The 23,628-nt window shown below is 44.3% G+C and overlaps 1 protein-coding gene across 1 annotated transcript in view; it reads left to right on the forward strand.

The window, feature by feature from the left end:
* Positions 1 to 23,292, forward strand: part of LOC124613669 (galanin receptor type 2-like) — a 128,811-nt gene extending 105,519 nt beyond the window's left edge. Inside the window, exons 5-7 of the mRNA XM_047142386.1 lie at positions 6,030 to 6,045; positions 16,962 to 17,217; positions 22,819 to 23,292. Of these exons, the coding sequence (XP_046998342.1) occupies positions 6,030 to 6,045; positions 16,962 to 17,217; positions 22,819 to 23,292 (746 nt within the window). The remainder of the gene's footprint in view (positions 1 to 6,029; positions 6,046 to 16,961; positions 17,218 to 22,818) is intronic.
* Positions 23,293 to 23,628: the final 336 nt, after the last annotated feature.

Raw genomic sequence — 23,628 nt, forward strand, 5'->3', positions numbered from 1 at the left:
CTGGCGAGCTGAATCGTCATAATCTCGAGCTGGTTTGACGACCATGCTCATAATGGCTCTGAGAACTATGGGACTCAACATCTGAGGTCATCAGTCCCCTAGAACTTCTACATCTACATACATACTCCGCAATCCACCACACGGTGCGTGGAGGAGTGTACCTCATACCACAACTAGCATCTTCTCTCCCTGTTCCACTCCCGAACAGAACGAGGGAAAATTGACTGCCTATATGCCTCCATACGAGCACTAATCTCTCTTATCTTATCTTTGTGGTCTTTCCGCGATATGTAAAATTATACTGCAGTCAGCCTCAAATGCTGGTTCTCTAAATTTCCTCAGTAGCGATTCACGAAAAGAACGCCTCGTTTCCTCTAGAGACTCCCACCCGTGTTCCTGAAGCATTTCCGTAACACACGCGTGATGATCAAACCTACCAGTAACAAATCTAGCAGCCCGCCTCTGAATTGCTTCTATGTCCTCCATCAATCCGACCTGATAGGGATCCCAAACGCTCTAGCAGTACTCAAGAATAGGTCGTATTAGTGTTTTATAAGCGGTGTCCTTTACAAATGAACCACATCTTCCCAAAATTCTACCAATGAACCGAAGACGACTATCCGCCTTCCTCACAACTGCCATTACATGCTTGTCCCACTTCATATCGCTCTGCAATGTTACGCCCAAATATTGAATCGACGTGACTGTGCCAAAAAATGGTTCAAATGGCTCTGAGCACTATGGGACTTAACGTCTGAGGTCATCAGTCCCCTAGAACGTAGAACTACTGTCCGAGCGTCTCCACAGAAGTCTTCGCTGCTTATTGGGGCTCATTTCGAAACGAGACTCTTCATTGAAGACTATTCTATTCCAGTCAACGAGATTGCAGACCGAAGACGCCCCAGAGGGCGGTGGCATGCAACCTGACAGTCGCTCGGAACCAGGAGTAAAGGTCTGGCGTGCGATTTCTTTTCATAGCAGTACCCCTTTGGTTGTCATCCGCGTTGCAGTTACAGCACAGCAGTACGTCAACGATATTTTATGCCTAATGTTGTTGCCCTTCGTGGCAAGCAATCTTGGACTTACATTTCAGCATGATAATGCCCGCCCGCACACAGCGAAAGCTGCTACTTCTTATCTTCGTTCTTGCCATACCCTACCTTGGTCAGCAAGGCCGCCTGATCTCACATCAACAGAGAAAGTTTGGAGCATTGTGGGCAGGGCCCCCCCACCAGCTCGGGATTTTGACAATCTGAAGCGCTAATTGGGCAGGATTTGGCACGATATCCCTCAGAAGGACATGCAACAACTCTGTCAGTCAATGCAAAGCCTAATAACTGCATGCGTAAGTGCCAGAGGTGGACTAACGTGCTATTGACTGCCACAATTTTCTCTTGAATAAATGATCCAAATTTTCTGAAATTATAATAATTTGTTTGTCTGATCTACCGATTTCTTTCCCATTGCGATAACCCCTTCGCGGTGCGTCGTGTTTTATGTGTTGGAGACCATTTCTTATACACACGATTGTCATCGAACAACATGTCCGGGATATGTGATACTCCTGACGTCTGTTACTTAAGATGGAACTTCCTGACAGAATGCAGTTGTGGGCCGGACAGGAAACAACAGGTATAGTGTTTAGTTCTCAGAACGCAGCGCACGAATGCGCTACACTTCGGGGCGTAAACTTGCTATTTTTTTTAGACTCGCAGATGGTGCAGAAAAGAGCTCTCTGTATGCGCCTGGGCAGCCAGCACGAGCGGCCCACCATTCACCGGCAGCTGGCACGGCTAGGGAAGAACGGTGTGGAAGCAGCTCTTTGCGTTTCTCTTGCTATGTAGGAGTGTGGCGGCTGCTGATCAAGCACCGATGCGCGCCGCATCGGAATGGGTGGCGTCCGCCCCTCCTAGCGACAGGTGCAACCAGCTCTATGTAAAGGTGGAGCTGCGGATGTCGTCACCTTGCGCTGCGTAAACACTGAACGGCGAGGCACCCAATGCGACCAATTCCTTAATAAAGCTTTCTATGCGAGAAGTTCGTTTCTGAGAGTATTTTTATGGAGTGTAGCCATGTATGGAAGTGAAACATGGACGACAAATCCATCTAATATTCTGCATTCTTCTGTAGCACCACATTTCGAAAGCTTCTATTCTCTTCTTGTCTGAACTATTTATCGGTTGGTAGGACATGTTCTGAGGCATCAAGGGATCACAAATTTAGCATTGGAGGGCAGCGTGGAGGGTAAAAATCGTAGAGGGAGACCAAGAGATGAATACACTAAGCAGATTCAGAGGGATGTAGGTTGCAGTAAGTACTGGGAGATGAAGAAGCTTGCACAGGGTAGAGTAGCATGGAGAGCTGCATCAAACCAGTCTCTGGACTGAAGACCACAACAACAACAACATGTGAAAAGTACGACCAAGTTGATAGCGGATGTCTATTTAGGACCATCAAGTTGCTCGTCATAAATTCACTGTTACATTATAATTACCGCTTTCCATTACAGACCCAAGTACGATACTTGCTCTAAATGTCGAAAGATGTAAATTAATGCACATGAGTAGAAAAAAAATTCTATGATGTCTGAGTGCAGTATTAATGATGTCCTGATTGACACAATTATATCGCATAAATATCTAGTCGTAACGTTACAAAGCGACATGAAACGCATCGAGCACGAAAGGTCGTTCTAGGTAGGGCGACTGGTTCGACTTTGGTTTGTTGGGTAATTCTAGGAACATGTGACTCATCTATTAACGCTTATAGAACTCTTCTGTGGCCCATTCTCGAGAACTGCTCGATTATTTAGAATCTTCATCACGTCAGATTAGAGGGAGACATAAAAGCAATTCTGATACCTATTGCTCGATTACGGATGAGTTTTAGCAACACTCGAGTATTACGGATCTCAAATGGGAATTGGTTGACGCTCTTTTCGCTAAATGCTAGAGGCAATACTTAGAGAATAGACATTTGCGTCAGACAGCAGAACGATCATACTGCCGCTTACCTGATTATATCTCTCGCAAGGACCGAGGAGACAACACAAGAGAAATCAACGGTCGTGCGTAAGCATGTAGATTCTTGTTTTCCCTCGCTCCATTTGCGATTGCAGTAGGAAAAGGGGTGACTAGCAGCGGCACCACGCGTGGTATGGCTACAAAATTACGGAACTATTGCTGTAAAACGTTTTATTTAAAAAAACATACACATTTAGTTATTGTCCCCCTCAAAATGTTCCCTTCTTTATCCCTACAACGCTCCATGTGAATTTTTAACTGATAGAAACAGTACTGGCCGTCTTCGTCTGCGCCGGCCGAAGTGGCCGTGCGGTTAAAGGCGCTGCAGTCTGGAACCGCAAGACCGCTACGGTCGCAGGTTCGAATCCTGCCTCGGGCATGGATGTTTGTGATGTCCTTAGGTTTAACTAGTTCTAAGTTCTAGGGGACTAATGACCTCAGAAGTTGAGTCCCATAGTGCTCAAAGCCATTTGAACCATTTTTTTGTCTTCGTCTGTGAGCTCCTTGATGACGCATTCCGCTTTTTCTTTCCTGCTTCAGCCGACTGAAATCTTGTTCCTTTTAATGCAGATTTGACCTTGGAGAATAAACAAACGTCACATGGAGCTAGGTCAGTCGAATAATGTGGGTGGTCTAACAAACCAGATAAGAGACAATGCGCATATGATTCGGTGTGTTGTCTTGATGCAGAAACCATGTCTTGTTCTTTCACAATCCGGGTCTTTATTATTATCATTATTATTAGTATTTTCTCAAAGAGTTGAACAAGAACCTCGATGTAGTAATATTGATTAATAGTTTGACCTACAGGAACACAGTGAAGATACATAGTTTCATGAATATCGAGAAAAACGATCATCATCGCTGTGGATCTCCATTTGCTCATTCGAGCTTTTTTCGCTCTCTGTGTAGTTGTGCCCTTCCACAGCATGGATTGGCACTTGGTTTCTGGATAATAAGTGAAATACTAATATTCGTCACATGTTATTACTCCCTCCAAGATATTAGCATCATTTTCAGCGATATTCAAACAGTCAAAGCAAACATTTTCACGATATTGTTTTTGTTCGATCGTGAGAATTTTCAGTAGCAGCTTCGCACACATTTTTCTCGTGTTAAATTGGTTACATAAAATTTGCCTTACACATTATTTGTCAATTCCTACAGTTTGAGCAATCGATATAATACCAATGGGCTGTCAGACCGAATCACATTACCTCCTTTTTTCGATATTTTCATAACTTTTTTATGTTGAAGGGCGTCCCGGGCGTGAGTATCTTCAACTTCTTCTCGGTCATCTTGGAAACGCTTGTACCACTCAGAAACTCGCGTACAGGATAAGCAGACTTCGGCATGCACTTCTTGTACCAAAACATAGATTTCAGTAGCACTTTTTCCAAGTTTCATGTGAAACTTCAGGACAATTCGTTGCTCTGTTGTCACACTTACCATTTATCTGGCAAAACGAACCAACAGCTCTTACACAAACGAAGGCCACGGCCACAATGATTTGTCTACAAACACCAGAGATGCCACATTTGACTAAGAAAGCTTCACGCTTCACAGCTACTGGTCATTCATCTTTGGCGCACGTACACTTACTCTGTGACAGCATCAGCCCCGTCAGTTTATAGCCGCTCCCCTCGTGGCTTGAGGAGTGTGTACGAGATGCAGATGTAGATGAAGCTGTAAGGACGAGGATTATCTTCAGCCTAAAGATTCGAATCCTCAGCAAAGAAAAATGTAAACGAAACGCATCGAAAAAGATAATTTGTGAATTTTCATCTTTTTTCATTTATTAACAGTGACAGTAATAGGCTTCATAATTCCTGACAAGGCAGTGAGCTCAAATACACATTGTTTTAAGTAGGTTGAAATAGACTGTCTCAGATCCTCTATAAAAGTAGTGAAAGGTAACCAAAATTAGGCCAGAACCGAACGCTTTTCCTCGGAAAAATGAAATCTGTGGAACAAGAACCAGAACTCTGGAGCAGTTTTCATTAACGAAGTTTAAAATAATTTGATAGAAACCTCCTACAGTAGCAAACTCCATATAAGATATCAGATGAAAAGGTATTCTTCTCAAAGGATTTTTATTACTCTGCTTTCGTTAGCTCTCATTTATTACATGGGCAAATTCAAAATATATTACATACTATGTGTGCAGTAATGTTGTATTTTTTATCAATTATTTTTACCGAAGCAAAGTATTGTGCAAACATAAATGCCTTAGGGATAACGGACACGCAATGAACAATATCCCCCGTATGTGTCTACCATTCAAGCATGGAGCATTCACATCTTTGCATTTACTTAACATCCCATATATGGATACCTCGAATACAGCGCACATCAACGCTCTTTACTAGAAATGACTCTTACGCTGTACAGTGTGAGGAAATGTATTGTTCAAAAAAGGTACAACTGACGAAAACAGCAACGTTCAATTTTCGTTACGTCTCATGTGTTACAGCGGACAGATAATGTACTTAAGAATTGGGTCTGAAATTGCTTACTGTAGTATAGAACCAACTGCAAAATACCGAGGATTAAATAATTCGACTCTAAGCTTCTAATTACAGTCATATATAGTTTATGTTCTTCTCTTCTCTTATTTCTTTGTTTGCTGTAGCGAGATTCTGTTTATCTATTTAATGTGATCTGATAACAGCCGCCAGGTCCTCTCTTACTTCGGACCAGGGTTTCATACATACATTATCTTTTTACATCACAGTTACCTAAGAAATAACAATTTTAGTATGACAGTAGTTGTCGCATTAAATGAGTTGAGTGTCAGAAGTGGCAGTATGAGTAAACAACACTGACTTTCAACTAATATCGTTAATACTGACAGTTCTTGTACTTTTGCATCTGCTGCCACTATTAGAGAGTGGCAGATGTAAAGTGCATTTGTAGGTGTACAAAATAGATGTTTTTTGATACATGGTGTTCTGGGGGAAGGCAAATTTAAGGAGACTGCATCAGTTAAGAATACTGGGAAATGAGGAAATTCTGGTTGGAAAGAGAATGTAGAACGGTAATTCTAATCCTTATTGTTGTTTTACAGGGGGTAGGACTTTAAAGGGGCCGAGTTGGAGCAGCAGAGGCACCACAGGACATTTTAATTTCCAATGCCTAAACTTTTACAAATAAATTCATAAAACTTTGTCAGCGTGACCAGAAAGAATTCAGGATTCACACTCATAGCAGTGGAAGTTCAAAAACATAACGAAATAATTTTTTACATGTGAAATTTCATCAGTTTTCACTTACTATTGGCTGTATTTGTTGCTACAGGTACTTTATTTTTCATAAGTGAGAGAGATTCTTCGACGGATTTTGCCCAGCATACGAACCATACTTACAGGTGTATGAAACTCCAGAATTTATTTAATTTATGAAAAAATGAATGACAGTTACATTTTAAACATCATGTTAAGAAAAAACTCAAATTATATACCTAATTATCTCAATTTTACCGCAGTATTTAATAGATTTGGAAAATTCTTTCATACAAGTTTAAGTGTGATTGGTATGCTGTGCAAAATTCATCGATGAATCTCTCTTATTAATGAAAAAAAGTGTACCTATAGCATCAAATGCAACCAATAGTAATTGAAAATATGATGATATTTCACATATAAAAATTATTTTGTTATGTTTTTGAACTTTTACCTCTATGAGTGTGAATCCTGAATCCTTCCTGGTCATACTGACAAAGGCTTATGAATTTGTTTGTAAAAGTTTAGGCATTGGAAATTAAAATGTCCTGTGGTGCCTCTCCTGTTCCAAGTCGGCCCATTTGACGTCCTACCAAAAGATATGTCATTAACTGTCTTCTGAAACTAGAGACGTTATTCATCTCTCTAATACAACGGGTGAGGTTATTCCAGAGTCGGCTTCCTGCCTCTGAGGGAGGACTTCGAGGAAGTGGCTGTACGATGGAGTGCAGCAGTAAGGATTTTGCTCTGATGAGAACGGGTGTTTCTGCCATGTTGTTCAGCCAAGCACGTTAAGGTCGACGAGACTGTATTCTTTGATAAGACAGTAGAGAAAACAATGGGTATGGAAATCTTGGCGGCTGTCTTCTCTCAGCCAGGATAGCTGTGAATAGGATGGTGAAATTGAATCAAAAATTCGAACATCACAGACAAAACGAAACTAGTCATTCATAACCAGTTCCAGCTGCTGGATGCTTACCCGAGAAAGACCTCACCGGATAACGCCGCTGTAATCAATAATTGGACGTGTAAGTGTTTCTACACGTTTCTTTTTGCTTCTGTCGTGCACGGAGAGAGGCTGATGCCTCCTTGCACATTGCAGTTACGTGCTCATTCCAGTTTAGATTTTCATATTTTATTACTCCTAGAGTTGCTGACGGAGAGAAGTTGATATACGTCCCATTTATGGCTAAAGATGGTTGGGATTCCCTATATTTCGGGCTTATTAGCCTAGAATGACCACCTATTACCGCTTGGGTTTTGGATGGGTTGAGCCTTTAACCCTATATCTTGCACCAATTTTGATAGTGCACACAGGTCGGTATTGAGATTCTCGATAGCTGTCTTCAGGTTTATTGGATTTGCACTTCGATACACCTGGACGTCAATTGCGTACGTGTAGTATTTGGAGTAGAACAAAACTGAGGACACATGGTTGAAGTTTTTGGTGCGTAAAGAAATTCCATAAGATTTAGATTTAGCAGCCAGGTGATACTGATAACTTACTAAGATATTGCAACAGATTAGGGAGTGTGACCCGGCGCTTCTTTAAGATCTGCAGAAAGGAGACATTTTACTTCTAATAGCACGTCTGGTGAACGTTGATTATACAGGGTGGTCGGAAATTCCCGTTACAGACTTCTAGAACTTGTAGAGGGGAGTGAGTACATCGTATTCTGAATAGGAACCCATGTCCGGAAACGTCATCCAACGAGACCACAGAGCGTCAAAGTTACAGGTGCGGGCGTCTGTAAATGTACGTATACACGGAGTGATTCCGTGATGATGTTACAGACTTTCTACAATGATGGATAACTATAAATGTATTAGTGTGGGGTAAGGATCCCCGTACCGGAAACGAACGAGTAGAAAGTTATAAACGAAAACCGTTCTGATACCTCTGACAGTTGAATATATCTACCGTTCTTGTGTTGAGAAGAGTGCAGGGTTAGTGTGGTAGTGTGGACAAAAACGAGAAAAAATATCCAATAAACGTGGGCTTTATAGTGCGTACCTCAACAGCTATGAACACTTGGTCAGTAGAGGAGATGTGTTTCACATTAGCGAAGATGAACGAATGGTCATAGCTCCTCAGGTATGCAATTTAGAGCCCAAGTTTATTGGACATTTTTTCCTCTTTTTGTCCAAACTACCACCACTGAAAGTTACCAACCCGACACTCTTCGCAACACAACAATCGGTACATGAATTCAAGTGTTAGAGGTATCAGAACGGTTTTCGTTTATAACTTTCGACTCGTTCGTTTCCGGTACAGGGATCCTTACTTCAGATTAATACATTTATCGTTCTCCATCATCCTAGAAAGTCTGTAACATCATCACGGAATCACCTCGTGTATACATACATTTACAGACGCCCGCGCCTGTAATTTTGACGCTCTGTAGTCTCGCTGGATGACGTTTCCGGACATGGGATCGTATTCGAAATACGATGTACTCACTCCCACCTACAAGTCCTAGAAGTCTGTAACGATAATTTCCGACCACCCTGTATTATTTTAATACCTGAATTTCAGTCGCGCAGGCTAGCTACACGACAAAGAGCGTGCAACCAATAACGCCATTTAGCATGCGTCTGTGCGCCTCAGGTGGACCAATATTCTACAGAGGGCGCTACACTGGACAAAAGGCTCTCATGCAACGGTAACCTACGCTCACACGCCTCCGGATAGTTTTCGATATAAACTTAACGACGTGCACCAGCAATCTCCAGTGTAAACACTCATCTGAAGATGGATGACTGGTTGTCAGCTGAAATATCGTGACAAGATGTCAGTGTTATCCAGATGCTATCTTAAACTTTATGGAATATTCCCTTCCCTGTTCCACTCGCAAATGGAGCCTGTGAAAAACGTCTGCTGTATGTCTCCATATGAGACCCAATTTCTTTTATCTTGGCTTCACGGTCCTTAAACGCAATATCAGTAGAATCGTCCTGCATTCAACCGCTAGTGCCGGTTCTCTAGGTTGCCTGATTATTCTTGTGTTGTGGATTACGGTATGTTAAAATTTGCGTCCGCTTGCTGGGTGTTCCGAATGATAAGTGACGCCACGGTAGCGTAGAGGGCGTACAAAGTGTAGCTTGTGGTCAGTGCCACCACAAGCTGGCGTGGGGCGAGTTGAGATTCACTACCAGACGAGCCGCGGAAGTGGTGGGTTGACCGGTGTGAAGTCAGCCAGACTGTCGGTCCTTGGACTGCGAATGGTGGGCGCAGTGGACTAGAGGAGGGACGGCCACCAGGAGTTGCTTTGCGAACAACACAGGCTGTCCCCGGTACCTTGCATCCCGTAAGCAGGCCCGTCCATACACTCTAGCCTTTCCTCACGGATCAGCCGGAGAAAGGTAGTGGGTCAGCGGAGAGCCAGCTAGGAAGGAAGCGAGATTGAAAAGCCGTTGCGAAGCTGTGAGTTACGTAGCGGTAGGATATCCTTGTGTGGGGACCCAGCCTGGACTCTTGGCTAGTGGCAACGTGGTGTCAACACGCCGACATCGGATCCTGAGCCAAGCGGATGGACGATGCCTGGCTGTTTCCTGAGACAAGTGAATTCTGCCCACAGTTTTGGTCCCTGCAGGGCGGCGCTGCAAGAGGATAGAGATAGAGAGACAGAAACAGACAGAAAGAGAGATTCATTGTACACTTGGGCAGTAATTCTCTTTAACCCTGCGGCACAATAGCGTCCACTGCAGTGGAGAGCTGTTAATGGTCACTTCTCTGGCGTTTTGGGTCAGTACTGAGACTATAAATGAACTGACCACCGTAGTGCGCTCACCCTACTGGTGCTGTGTCCTGCATGCATTTGCAGCCTCATGACTGATCGAAAACGCCAGAGAAGCGACCATAAAAAGCTGTCCACCGCAGTGAACAGCATGGGCCAAAGGGTTAATGTTGTCCCAGCAAGTCTATGAGTCAGAGTCGTTCTGTGTTTGATTGTCTTAGGGGTAGTGTCACTGCTAGTCCAAGTTGCACTCTAATGAAATAACCCTCTGTTCTCGAGCGTTCTGTGTTAAACCAACTTTGAGAGTGTTATTATATCTTTGTTAAACTTATGTTAGGGATTTGAATTCTTACATTTTGTCTGCAATTTAGTGTTTCTGCAGCTATTGAATTCGTTTGATGTTCCTGTATTCCAGCAATATGTGGTCCTTGTTCGCATTACTTGAAATTATTATTGTTGGTCAGTTAAATTTGAACTGTGGAATCAATTTAAGCTTTTGGATGATTTCCGTGTGTTTGTCGTTTTAGTTTAGAAGTGAGCAACCTTTTTTAATTATTGTTCTTACAGTTGCATATTAATTAGTTATAGGTTCTGATTCGTTTTGTGTGCTACCTTTCTTGTGAAGCAACATCCACTGCATTTCTCAGAGTATCGCTTAGAGGGAAATTGGCATAAGAGGGCCTGTCTCTTTTTGTAAAGCAATATTTGGTTTATGATTGTGTCTAGCGATGTTTGCGGAATTTGAGCGCAATTTCTTTCTGTGTTACTGATTCTGAGGCGCTCTGATTTAAAGTCAGGACATTAATAAATTGTAATCAAGTAGGAGGTACTTACGCCGACATTACCCCCGACCACTTACCACTTCCATCCTTGCCTGCGCCTCAGTGTTCCGTGAAAAGGACGTCGTTTTCCCTCCAGAGATTCACATTTGTATTCTGGGAGTATCCCTGTAATAGGGCCTACTAGCTTGTCGATCGAAAGTAACAGTAACAAATCTAGCAGCATGCCACTGCACTAGTGTTCTATACGATTTCCCTTCACAGATGAGCCGCACTTTTCTAAACTTTTCCCAATAAAGTGAAGCCAACCACTCGCCTTCCCTGCAACAGTTTTTTCATGCTCGTTCCATTTCATATCGCTTTGAACGTTACACCTACATATTTAATAGACGTGACTGTCTCAAGCAGTACACCACTAACACTTTACTCATATGAATTAACTTAGAGCAAACTGCTATTCTTCTCACCAAATAGAAATTCTGTCTAAGTTATCCTGATCCTACAATCACCCAACGACGAAACTATCCTGTACATCATATCGTCATCAGCATACAGTCTCAGGTTGTTGCTGATCGCGTCTGTCAGATGATTTATGAATATAGACAACAAGAGCGTTCCTGTCACACTTCGCAGGGGCACGACTGACGATATCTTTGACGTTTACTCGCCGTCGAGGAGAACGTATTGAGTTCTATTACTAACGGAGTCTTCGAGCTACTCACATATATGGGAGCATATTACTCGTACTGGGACCATCACTAACAGCCTGCACTGGGACACCGTGTCAAATGCTTTCCAGAGAGCTTGGAGGTTGGAATCTGCCCGTTGCGCTTCTTCCATTTTTCGCAGGATATCGTGTGGGAAATTGGCAAGCTGCGTTTCGAACGATTGGTGATTTTTAAACCCGTGCTGATTTATGCACAAAATTTTTTTTGTCTCAATGAAATTTGTTACATTCGAATTTATAATGCAGTCAAGAATTCTGCAGGATGTTAAGAATGTTGGTATGTAATGTTACGGGTCGATTCTTTTATACTTATGTACTAGGCGGACTCCTTTACAAGCAAAGTATTTCAAGGCTTCATTTTGTTCACGAAGTAAGTGACGGAATCTGTGACATCAGATATGGCTAATCAGAAACTACTCGTTGCTGAGCTGCATACCTTCAAGTCCGGTAACCAAAGAATAAGTACGTTAAACTACTGGGTTACATTCCATAACTCATGTACATCAACGTTTTGTTCTCAGTTGCACAGCACGTCCTCAAACATCGTTCATTATTCTTGCTCCTTGAACGATGTGCAACCGACGTTTAGTAAGAACAACCTCGGCTCTGAATGAGATACTGTATTCTTTTTCGAGAGGAGAGGGTTTCAGAAACCACACATAGCTGTTCTGTGCTTACCGTAAAGCGCTTTTAGTTTATGTACTGCAATTGGTAGTCACTTTGCATTACTTGATAATTGCTTCTGAGGACTGATGGGCTGTTGTGTGTATAAGATATTCTCAATAAGGGCTGTCTATTAACTTCTTGTCACGTCTTTCCTCTTGAGTGGGTGTCGTCTCAGTGACTGTGTCCACGTCACCACTATGGTCGACGTACGTTGGGTGGACGTGTTGATGTTTGTCAAAATCCTCGTCAAATTCTTTTACAGTTTTTAAAATTAGACTCGAAGGGACTTTTGCGTTAGCGATTTCAGATCTGAGAGATTGTCTCGTTTGGAAATTTTCGGCAATATAGCTGATTTATAAATTATAACACAATTATTTATAAATAGGTAAGTTTATATAAACCTCAACTTGTTGCGTAGAATGAATTCTCAAAAATGTGATTCGTCCGATAAGTAGCACTCAGTAAGTTATACTTCATGGTGAATGCTCCGCAGAACGAAAACAACATGCGCTGTGTGCCTAGGAAGATTAACAGGACCTCAGACGTTGTCAATATGCATTAAACGATTTATCAGATAGGACCAGCAGGACAGAAAAGTTACGCTGACGTTGCTGTTGTGTGCAGGAAAGGATCGTCGTTGGATGACAGTATGTAAATGCAGAATGACATGGGAAAAATTTCCACTCGGCTTAATGAATGGCAGTTCTGTTTAACTGTAGACAAATGAAGTGCAATGCCCATAACCAAGAGAAATAGTCTGATAGTATCGGAATAAATATATTAGTGATGAACATGGAATGGACGTCGAATCACGTAAGCATTTAGGCGTAACATTATGAAGCTATATGAAGTAGGACGATCACATAAAACCTGTACATCTCGGAAGGGCTGTAGGAAAGTGCAGTGCATCTGTAAAGGTTTTGGCAAGCAAAAGTTAGTGCCATCAGTTCAAGTCTATTATTCCAATGTTTGGAGTCTCCAGTAATCACGTAGGACGACAGAACACGTCGTTAAATTAAAGGATAGAAGAGCATCGTAACTAGTCGGTATAGCCCATACACAAGCACTCGGGGAACTTACAAGAGAATCTTTGGAAGAAGAACGACGTAGTTCTCGCGAATTTATAAAATCTATAGTCTAAGAAGACTGAAGACTACAAACGTATTGCTGTTGTAAGGCGAGTGTGGTGTTGAAGGAAATGAAATATTCTCCTATACAGTAATAGTTAAGTCTTGGACCTTTAAACTACGCAATAAGTATAAATCTTATGCCCCTGAAAACAATTCGGAAAGGCAATCTAACCCATAATATTTAATAGAGACAGTCACACACACACACACACACACACACACACACACACACACACATACAAAGCCTAATTGAACCGAACAATGAGCATCATATAGCTATCATTTGAACACTGATTCATCAAGAAAGTGATCTACAGTTAAATAAGTGTTTACCTTCTGCGTCCAGCGGTAATAATGAGGATGTTTCCTCGCCTTTTTAATCATTGGCTCAAGCGTAAGAGAGTAACTGACCCACGAAAATCATCATACAACTTCTGAATATAATTTCCACTTAATATGACAGTAATAAGCGAGATCAGTCCGCAACTAAATTAAGCAAGCAGTCATTGTCGAAACAGCGCTCGCCGGGCCATCTTTTCTTCGTCTGTAACCGGATGGGATGGAAAGAGAAACTATGTATTACTAACCTTTTGCGACTGCAGTTCAATATGTGACATGAGAATACGCGAGAGCCGTAAATCGAATCCACAACTTACAGCGAGATACCTGCCACGTAACGCGGCACAGTATCAAGCACAACCGACAAACAAACGACCTGATTTGAGAGGAATTATTTCAGAAAGAAGTTAGTTAATGAACACATGTATCGGTACCGAACGAAAAGAAATGGTTTACGAGCCCACCTGGTTTCTCAAAGCTGCAGATGTAAAATTCAGTTTCACAATGAATGTTTGAAATTTTCGGTTATCGGTGTACTACTTTAAACAAGGCAGTAACTCTTTCATAATTCAGGACAGGATGATAACTCTGAATTCACAGCACGACGGATTGAAAGGATAACATGCGTCGGTAAAACAGCTTCCATTCTAACTAATTTGCGCAACCTACCAGATTTCATTTCGCCAATGCGGAAGGATACTGCTGCATCCCTAATCATGAAAGACGGACCTTTGTCTGGCGGGGTTCTGTGACGGTGTCGAGATTCTGCAACAATCAGCCGCAATAATATCAATTATTTGCCGAAATAAGGATTAGATGAACTGGTAAGATTATTTTGCAGTGTTTGCTCACGATACACTCAAACAAACAGGCTAGATTGAAGTTTGCTGAAAAACATGTGTCGTGGACGCGAATAAGCTAAAGTGGTCTTGACTGATGATAAGAAGCTTAATTTAGATGTTCTATGATCTTGAGTGATGAGATGTATTTCAATATGAATGACATTGTCTGAGAACAGACCAGCACGTAAGAAAGAGCAGAAAGTTTGGAGGTGGAAATGTTATGATTTGGGCAGCCATTCGCACTAAAGGTAAATCATGCATTTCTGGAATGAATGCTAGAATGAACTATAATATATATGCTGAGATGTTACAGAAAGAATGGATTAGTATGTATGAGGACCTAGAGGACGGAAGTCTAACACTTCTGCAAGAAAATGCGTCTGTGCATGTTTCTTCTACAACAAAAAATGGTTTTGAAGACAAAGATATAAGTCTTGCCCTGCCCTAGCCTGGATATGAACCCCATGGAAAATCTTTGGGGAACTTTTGCAAGGCATGAATTTCGCAATGTAAGGCAATCTGAGGTACAGCCATGTAATGTGAGCTGAAGCAAGGACTGCAAGGACTACAAACCCTAAGAAAATCAATGCTGAATAGAATTTTGGGGTAGTTAGGAAGAACGGAGGTTTTACAAAGTATTAACAATGCAATAACACACCAAGACAATGCGTACCTCTGCACCATTTTCTATCTGGGAAAGGCAAACGCCCTATTTTGTTACTCCTGCTGTGAAAGAAACCATGGAATTCTGAAATGATTATTTATGTCTTACATTTAAATACTACATTCATAATAAATTCGTTACATTTCAAACATTGTCTATTACACTACAGGGCATTAAAATTGCTACACCACAAAGATGACGTGCTACAGACGTTAAATTTAATCGGCAGGAAGAAGATGATGTGATATGCAAATGATTACCTTTTCAGAACATTCACACAAGATAGGCGCCGGTGGCGACACCTACAACGTACTGACATGAGGAAAAATTCCAACCGACTTCTCATACACAAAAAGCAGCTGACCGGCGTTGCTGGTGAAAAGTTGTTGTGATGCCTCGTGTAAGAAGGAGAAATGCGTACCATCACGTTTCCGACTTTGATAAATGTCGGATAGTAGCCTATCGCGATTGCGGTTTACCGTATCGCACATTGCTGCTCGCGCTGCTCGAGATCCAACGACTGTTGGCAGGATATGGGATCGGTGGATTCAGGAGGGTAATACGGAACGCCGTGCTGGATCCCAACGGTCTCGTATCACTAGCAGTCGAGATGACAGGCATCTTATCCGCATGGCTGTAACGGATTGTGCAGCCACGTCTCGATCCCTGAGACAACAGATGGAGACGTTTGCAAGACAACAACCATCTGCACGAACGGTTCGACGACGTTTGCAGCAGCATGGACTATCAGCTCCGAGACCATGGCTCCGGTTACCCTTGACGCTGCATCACAGACAGGAGCGCCTGCGACGGTGCACTCAACGACGAACCTGGGTGCACGAATGGCAAAACGTCATTTTTTCGGATGAATCCAGGTTCTGTTTACAGCATCATGATGGTCGCATCCGTGTTTGGCGACATCGTGGTGAACGCACATTGGAAGCATTTATTCGTCATCGCGATACTGGCGTATCACCCGGCGTGATGGTATGGGGTGCCATTGGTTACATGTCTCGGTCACCTCTTCTTCGCATTGATGGCACTTTGAACAGTGGACGTTACATTTGAGATGTGTTACGATCCGTGGCTCTACCCTTCATTCGATCCCTGCGAAACCATACATTTCAGCAGGATAATGCACGACCGCATGTTGCAGGTCCTGTACGGGTCTTTCTGGATACCGAAAATGTTCGACTGCTGCCCTGGCAGCACACTCTCCAGATCTCTCACCAATTGAAAACGTCTGGTCAATGGTGGCCGAGCAACTGGCTCATCACAATACGCCAGTCACTACTCTTGAAGAATTGTGGTATCGTGTTGAAGCTGCATGGGCAGCTGTACCCGTACACGCCATCCAAGCTCTGTTTGACTCAATGCCCAGGCGTATCAAGGCCGTTATTACGGCCAGAGGTGGCTGTTCTGGGTAATGATTTCTCAGGATCTATGCACCCAAATTGCTTGAAAATGTAATGACATGTCAGTTCTAGTATAATATATTTGTCCAATGAATACCCGTTTATCATCTGCATTTCTTCTTGGTGTAGCAATTTTAATGGCCAGTTGTGTACTTTCGTAGGAACTCTGCCTTTATACCGATTTCCACCACTGTAGGAGAGGACGTTGATGCTATTGGGACAATGTACGCTCCACCAATGTATAAGCACAGTTCACTGAGCCTCTGAGCCACACATTGACGATTTTAATTTAATTTGCTAAACCTTACAACCCCTACGACATTATGAACCTATGCTTTAACAAGTAAACCTGTCTAGTACGAGAATACGGAGTGATACTAGAGGGAAATGCTGCGCCCACACTGGCTCCCGGGACGGTGCGTGTCCGCAGCCCGGTGACGGCGCTGTCGTCGTACGAGCTGGCGGAGTACACAGACGGCAGCGTGGTCGCCATCTGCCTGACGGAGGCGGCCACCTTCTGGGCGGCCGCCTTCTTCGTGGCGGCCATCTCGCTCTTCTTCCTGCTGCCGCTCGTCGTGCTGGTGGCGCTCTACAGCGTCATCGCGCGCCACCTCATGGAGGCGCCCGACATCGTCCATCACCACCAGCACAACCACTACCGTTACCGGAAGCAGGTAAGCCGCCCGGCACCTGGCGCTGTAGGTTAGCCGCGCTTGCTGGTCCTGTAGGTTACACTGCGACTGTAGAAAAAACCCTGTGTGAAGTCGACGCGGAGAGATATTGGGACAGACTGAATCTGAGACCAACTCCTATGAGGTTCCCTTGCCTGGCTCAGCTTCAAGAGTAGTATTCCCTACAAAGTCGGAGGTTAGGGCTTTACTTTCTGTCAGGCATGAACATGAAAATGTTGCCACTCAACCTTAAGGCAGTTCCATAATTCACATTGCTTGCCTTTAAAACTGCAACGCCAGAAAGGCAGTAAGCAGAAAACGTCGAGTTGGCATGAAATGTACCACACGCTTCGATGTAAAAATAACCAACCTGTCAGTGCAAGTGCCACACAACGTAGCACTACACAAAACTGGCGCTAATAAAAAATGGCTCTGAGCACTATGGGACTCAACTGCTCAGGTCATTAGTCCCCTAGAACTTAGAACTAGTTAAACCTAACTAACCTAAGGACATCACAAACATCCATGCCCGAGGCAGGATTCGAACCTGCGACCGTACCGGTCTTGCGGTTCCAGACTGCAGCACCTTTAACCGCACTGCCACTTCGGCCGGCCTGGCGCTAATAGCATAGGCACATAGGGAACACACACGACACAGATCTGTAAGTCCACAGTATTGGTGATAAGTTGAGAAAACCGTCCCGAAACACATGTGCTACAAAACGCTGCTGTTTTCTGCACATGTAATCCGACATCAATATGGGATTTGATCACCATGCACACGAACACAGACCGCACAAGTGGTTAGCATACTCTGGATCAGGTGGTCGAGCAGCTGCTGAGGTACAGCCTCCCATTCGTGCACCAGTGCCTGTCGGAGCTCCTGAATTGTCCTAGGGGTTTGGAGACGTGCAGCGATACGTCGACCGAGAGCATCCCGGACGTGCTCGATGGGGCTTAGGTCTGGAGAACAGGCAGGCCACTCCATTCGCCTGATATCTTCTGTTTCAAGGTACTCCTCCACGCTGACAGCTCGGTGGGGCGTGCGCTATCATCCATCAGGAGGAAGTTGGAACCCACTGAACCCCTGAAAAGGCGGACATACTGGTGCAAAATGACGACCTGATACACCTGACCTGTTACAGTTACTCTGTCAAAGACATGCAGGGGTGTACATGCACCGATCATAATCCCATCGCACACCATCAAACCACGACCTCCACACAGGTCCCTTTGAAGTACATTAAGGGGTTGGTACCTGGTTCCTGGTTCACGCCAGATGAAAACCCGGCGAGGATCACTGTTCGGACTGTACCTGGACTCGTCCATGAACATTAACCGGTACCACTATTCCAATGACCATGTACTGTGTTCTTGACACGAGGCTTTGCGTACTCTCCTGTGACCAGGTGTCAGTGGAGTGCACCTTGCAGGTTTCCAAGCGAATAAGCCATGTCTGTTCAGTCGTCTGTAGACCGTGTGTCTGGAGACAAATGTTCCAGTGGCTGCGATAAAGTCCCGAGCAAGGCTACCTGCAGTACTCCGTGGCCTTCTGGAGGCCCTGAAGGTGAGATATCGGTCTTCTTGTGGTGTTGTACACTGTGGACGTCCCGTACTTTAGCGCCTGGACACGTTTCCTGACTGCTGAAATCGTTGCCATAATCGTGAGATCACACTTTGTCGCATACGGAGGGCCCCTGCTACGACCTGCTGTGTTTGTTCAAATGTGTGTGAAATCTTATGGGACTTAATAGCTATGGTCATCAATCCTAAGCTTACACACTACTTAACCTAAATGATCCTAAGGACAAACACACACACCCATGCCCGAGGGAGGACTCGAACCTCCGCCGGGACCAGCCTGCTGTGTTTGACCGGCCTACAGTCGCCCTTGTATTCTACCCCTCATAACGTCATCAACATGTGTTCTTTGAGGCATTTTCAACACACAGTCACCGTTTGCACGTCTGAAAACGTATGCACACTTACTCGCTGCACCGTACTCTGACACACCTCTGCCTATGTGGACTGCTGCCAGCGCCACCGTGCGACGACCGCAGGTCAAATGCACCGCATGGTCATACCCCGAAGTGATTTAAACCCAGAAACCGCCCACCAGAGCGTTGTTTCACCATGTATCAGCATTATCCTTATTTTATGAGCATGAGTGTAGCTAGGAGTAACGCCACCTACATTCTGTGTATAAGGAAAGTTTCGCACTGGTTTAATTGTGAGAATATCGAATTACGAAAACGGCGTTGCCGCAGTGGTAACACTGGTTTTTGTCAGAGCACCGAAGTTAAGCGCTGTCTGGTTGTCTACCAATTGGATGGGTCATTATTCGGATCTGCCGTACGCTGTCCGCAAGCAGGGTGCAATCAGCCGTTTTTGTGGCTAATTGAAGAGCTATTTGAGTGAGAAGTAACGACTACAGTCACGAATATTGGCAAAGGCCACGAGAGCACTGTACTGACCACATGCCCCTCCATATCCGCATCTAGTGACGCCTATGGGCTGAGCACGACACGGCGGTCGATTGGAACCGTTGGTCCTTCGGAGGCCTGTTCAGACGGAGTCTTACGCTTGGTGTGAGAAGGAGAAACATCTACCAACAGTGTCAGAATTAGCCAGTGGCAGGATCATGACCTATCTAGACTGTAGTTCATCACTGCGTGATTTTGCTGCTAGTGTTTCTTGGGAGTCGATAAATATGGAATCTATTGGTTCAGGAGGGCACTAAATCACCAAATGCAGGCTGTCAGTAGCTACATGCGAGTAAACACCCCGAAGGACAGAAATATTATATCCTTCGCCACAAATGACCGTACACCTATGTCACGTACCTTGGGTCACTAAATGGAGCTGTTGCTTGTTTGAAACAATGCAGGCATCCACACATACAGTTGATAACTGTCAGCGTGGTGACCATTGTCGCTGCTTCCGATGACAGTGCAGGTGAGAGAGGTTAACTAACGGTAGTGCGCCCGGGGAGAACACGGGACACAGGAGTAAAATTTCTAGTCCTTTCACAAGGACTGTTTCTGCATAAAGCATCAGGTATCTGTGTATATCCTCTGAAAGGAACGTACATCACCATATTACATTCGTCGTCATCATATGCACCCAGCACACTGGGCTGTAGTTTGGAGTGTCATTCAGTAGACAACATAGTTCGCATAATACGGACGTCGGCCGCGACATTTCCATTGTGTTAAGGCCAATGGCTGTCTGCGCCCTGCTTTCGAGGTCACCGTGACGTTTACTTTCATATAGATAACGTAAGATATTGTTTTGCTCGTCCTGTCCTGACCTACCTCGATACAGAGGGTGTTCGGCTGTAGCCTTGAGCAGCACTTTATCCACATCTCACACACATAGAAAATATATGGTCCAGGATAGCGGACACGTTAGGATAATGGCTTTATCCAGCAATTATACATGATATAACACAGACAAGGGATTGAAGCAGCATGTATGACGTGCCCTGATCTATTATCCAAGACCAGTTCCACTCACACCCTACTCATATCAGAGCCATTGTTGTTACAAAAGGTTGCAGCTCTGTGCGCTAAATTTAGCATCCAGTATTACTCTAAATCACCTACAAATTTAATCATGCATTCTTCCAACTGTTTTGTAGGTACATAGTATTTAATATTTCCTTATTTTTTGACGTACCTGGCCTTGCACTTTTAAGGGCTAACAATTTAGTTTCTGCAGTATGGTGTACTTGTTTTCCTCGTAACACAGTATGTGACATCCTTCAGCTCTGCCTCTAGATATAGTCGATTGATGCATGGTGATATATGTAGGCTTCCACACCCAGCATCAATGTTACTAACATAATTTTGGGTATTGTAACAAGTCACTTTGAATCACGAAATGCTATAAAGTGGACGTTTCGAAAATCGTTGTACCGGTTCTCTTCAGATCGATTATACTGTCTGATTCTTGGATTTCTCATCCCTACATACCATCCTATTTCGATTGTCACTGACAAGATACAGTTCCAAGGATGTATCATCGGAAAATTAGAGAACCTATTGAGATAATCAAACGGCACAACAGCTTGACCAGGGACTATTTGTACAAGTTCCTGACTGCCTGATATCAATACTCCCTTCAGATGTATTACATTCAGCTCAGTGGAACTAATTAATATGTGAACATTTCTTTTCCTCAAAGATTTAATAGTGAAACAAAAACAAAAAATTGACGAAAGTTATTATTATGAAACAAGGATCAGCAGCATACCGACGCCTCGAAGTGCAGTTTCTTACGATCCTAGACTTGCATGCCAGAGGTAATGGTGGTCAGTTTACAAACAGTAACAGACGAAATTCAGTCGGCCGAAGTACTCGCTCCTTCCACGTGAAAATGAAAAGCAACACCCCAGAATCATACCTCATGAAAATAAAACTTAAATATATTCGAACTGTACTAACTGCATAACAATACTTAGTAAATATACAGGGTGTTACAAAAAGGTACGGCCAAACTTTCAGGAAACATTCCTCACGCACAAAGAAAGAAAATATATTATGTGGACATGTGTCAAGAAACGCTTACTTTGCATGTTAGAGGTCATTTTATTACTTCTCTTCAAATCACATTAATCATGGAATGGAAACACACAGCAACAGAACGTAACAGCGTGACTTCAAACACTTTGTTATAGGAAATGTTAGCGAGGATACATGCATCCACCCTCCGTCGCATGGAATCCCTGATGCGCTGATGCAGCCCTGGAGAATGGCGTATTGTATCACAGCCGTCCACAATAAGAGCACGTAGAGTCTCTACATTTGGTACCGGGGTTGTGTAGACAAGAGCTTTCAAATGCCCCCATAAATGAAAGTGAAGAGGGTTGAGGTCAGGAAAGAGTGGAAGCCATGGAATTGGTCCGCCTCTACCAATCCATCGGTCACCGAGTCTGTTATTGAGAAGCGTACGAACACTTCGACTGAAATGTGCAGGAGCTCCATCGTGCATGAACCACATGTTGTGTCGTACTTGTAAATGCACATGTTCTAGCAGCACAGGTAGAGTATCCCGTATGAAATCATGATAACGTGCTCCATTGAGTGTAGGTGGAAGAACATGGGGCCCAATCAAGGCATCACCAACAATGCCTGCCCAAACGTTCACAGAAGATCTGTGTTGATGACGTGATTGCACAATTGCAACATTACCTTCCTTCAATTGGGCCAACTGGCGGTGAATCGAGGAAGTACAGTACATACTGACGAAACTAAAATAAGCTCTAACTTGGAAATTAAGCGTTTCCGGACACATGTCCACATAACATCTTTTCTTTATTTGTGTGTGAGGAATGTTTCCTGAAAGTTTGGCCGTACCTTTTTGTAACACCCTGTAAATAGTAACAAAAGTCGACATTACCTGTGATGGGGGAAGTGGTAGGAGTGTGAATGTCCGGGTCAACAACTTTGTGTTAGAGTCCCCTAATTATTGCGCATTATTTTCGATACACTCTTTTATACGATAACACAATTTACACGAGCTAATTGTGTTTCCTATTCCAACCAGTGGACGTGTGGAGGCATCAGTGCCAGCTGACCTGTTAGTGTCTTCGCCTGCCCACAGGTGGTGCTGATGCTGGGCACGGTCGTGGTGTCGTTCTTCGTGTGCCTGCTGCCGTTCCGTGCGCTCACGCTGTGGATCATCGTGGCGCCGCCGGAGGCGCTCATGTCGCTCGGCATGGAGGGCTACTATAACCTGCTATACTTCTGCCGAACCATGCACTACCTCAACTCGGCGGTGAACCCCATCCTGTACAACCTCATGTCGTCCAAGTTCCGCAACGGCTTCGCGCGTCTGTGTTGCGGTCGACGGCGCTCCAGGCGCGCTGGCGGCTCCGAACCGCTGGGCCGCAAGGGTACCGCCACCTCTAGCACCGCCGCCACCAACACCACGGCCGCCACCAGCGGCACCACCGCCACCAACGCAACCACCGACGGCGGCTCCCGGCGGCACTCGCGCTGCCGCGGCAGACGCACGTCGGGCAGCGCCAACGGCGTCTGTGGTGACAACTCTGCCCCGCGAGACAGCTATGTTTGACACGCGATGCCCTGCCAGCAGGTCCCACACCGACTACATTCCAGGGGTTACAGACAGAGACGTTGGGGCCCGTGGGCTTCAAATGGACCTCGTTATCCAGCCAACGTAACATCCATTTTCCATTGTTTCCTTTCTCTTCATGTGGCACGTTTCTGGACAAATTTCAGTTGCTTTACGATTACTAGCACCGCTAAAATTAAATCAAGTTTCCCAAGTTTCTATGGAGAAATTTGTCCCAGGAGAGTCAACTAAGCACTTTCGCGTACTCCAACAGCTACCCTGTCTGTGAGGAGCGAAACAGCTGAGCAGGCCACCCAAAAACCTGTAGCTGCATCC

Source organism: Schistocerca americana, chromosome 4 (genome assembly GCF_021461395.2).
Source record: "Schistocerca americana isolate TAMUIC-IGC-003095 chromosome 4, iqSchAmer2.1, whole genome shotgun sequence".
Lineage (NCBI taxonomy): Eukaryota > Metazoa > Arthropoda > Insecta > Orthoptera > Acrididae > Schistocerca > Schistocerca americana.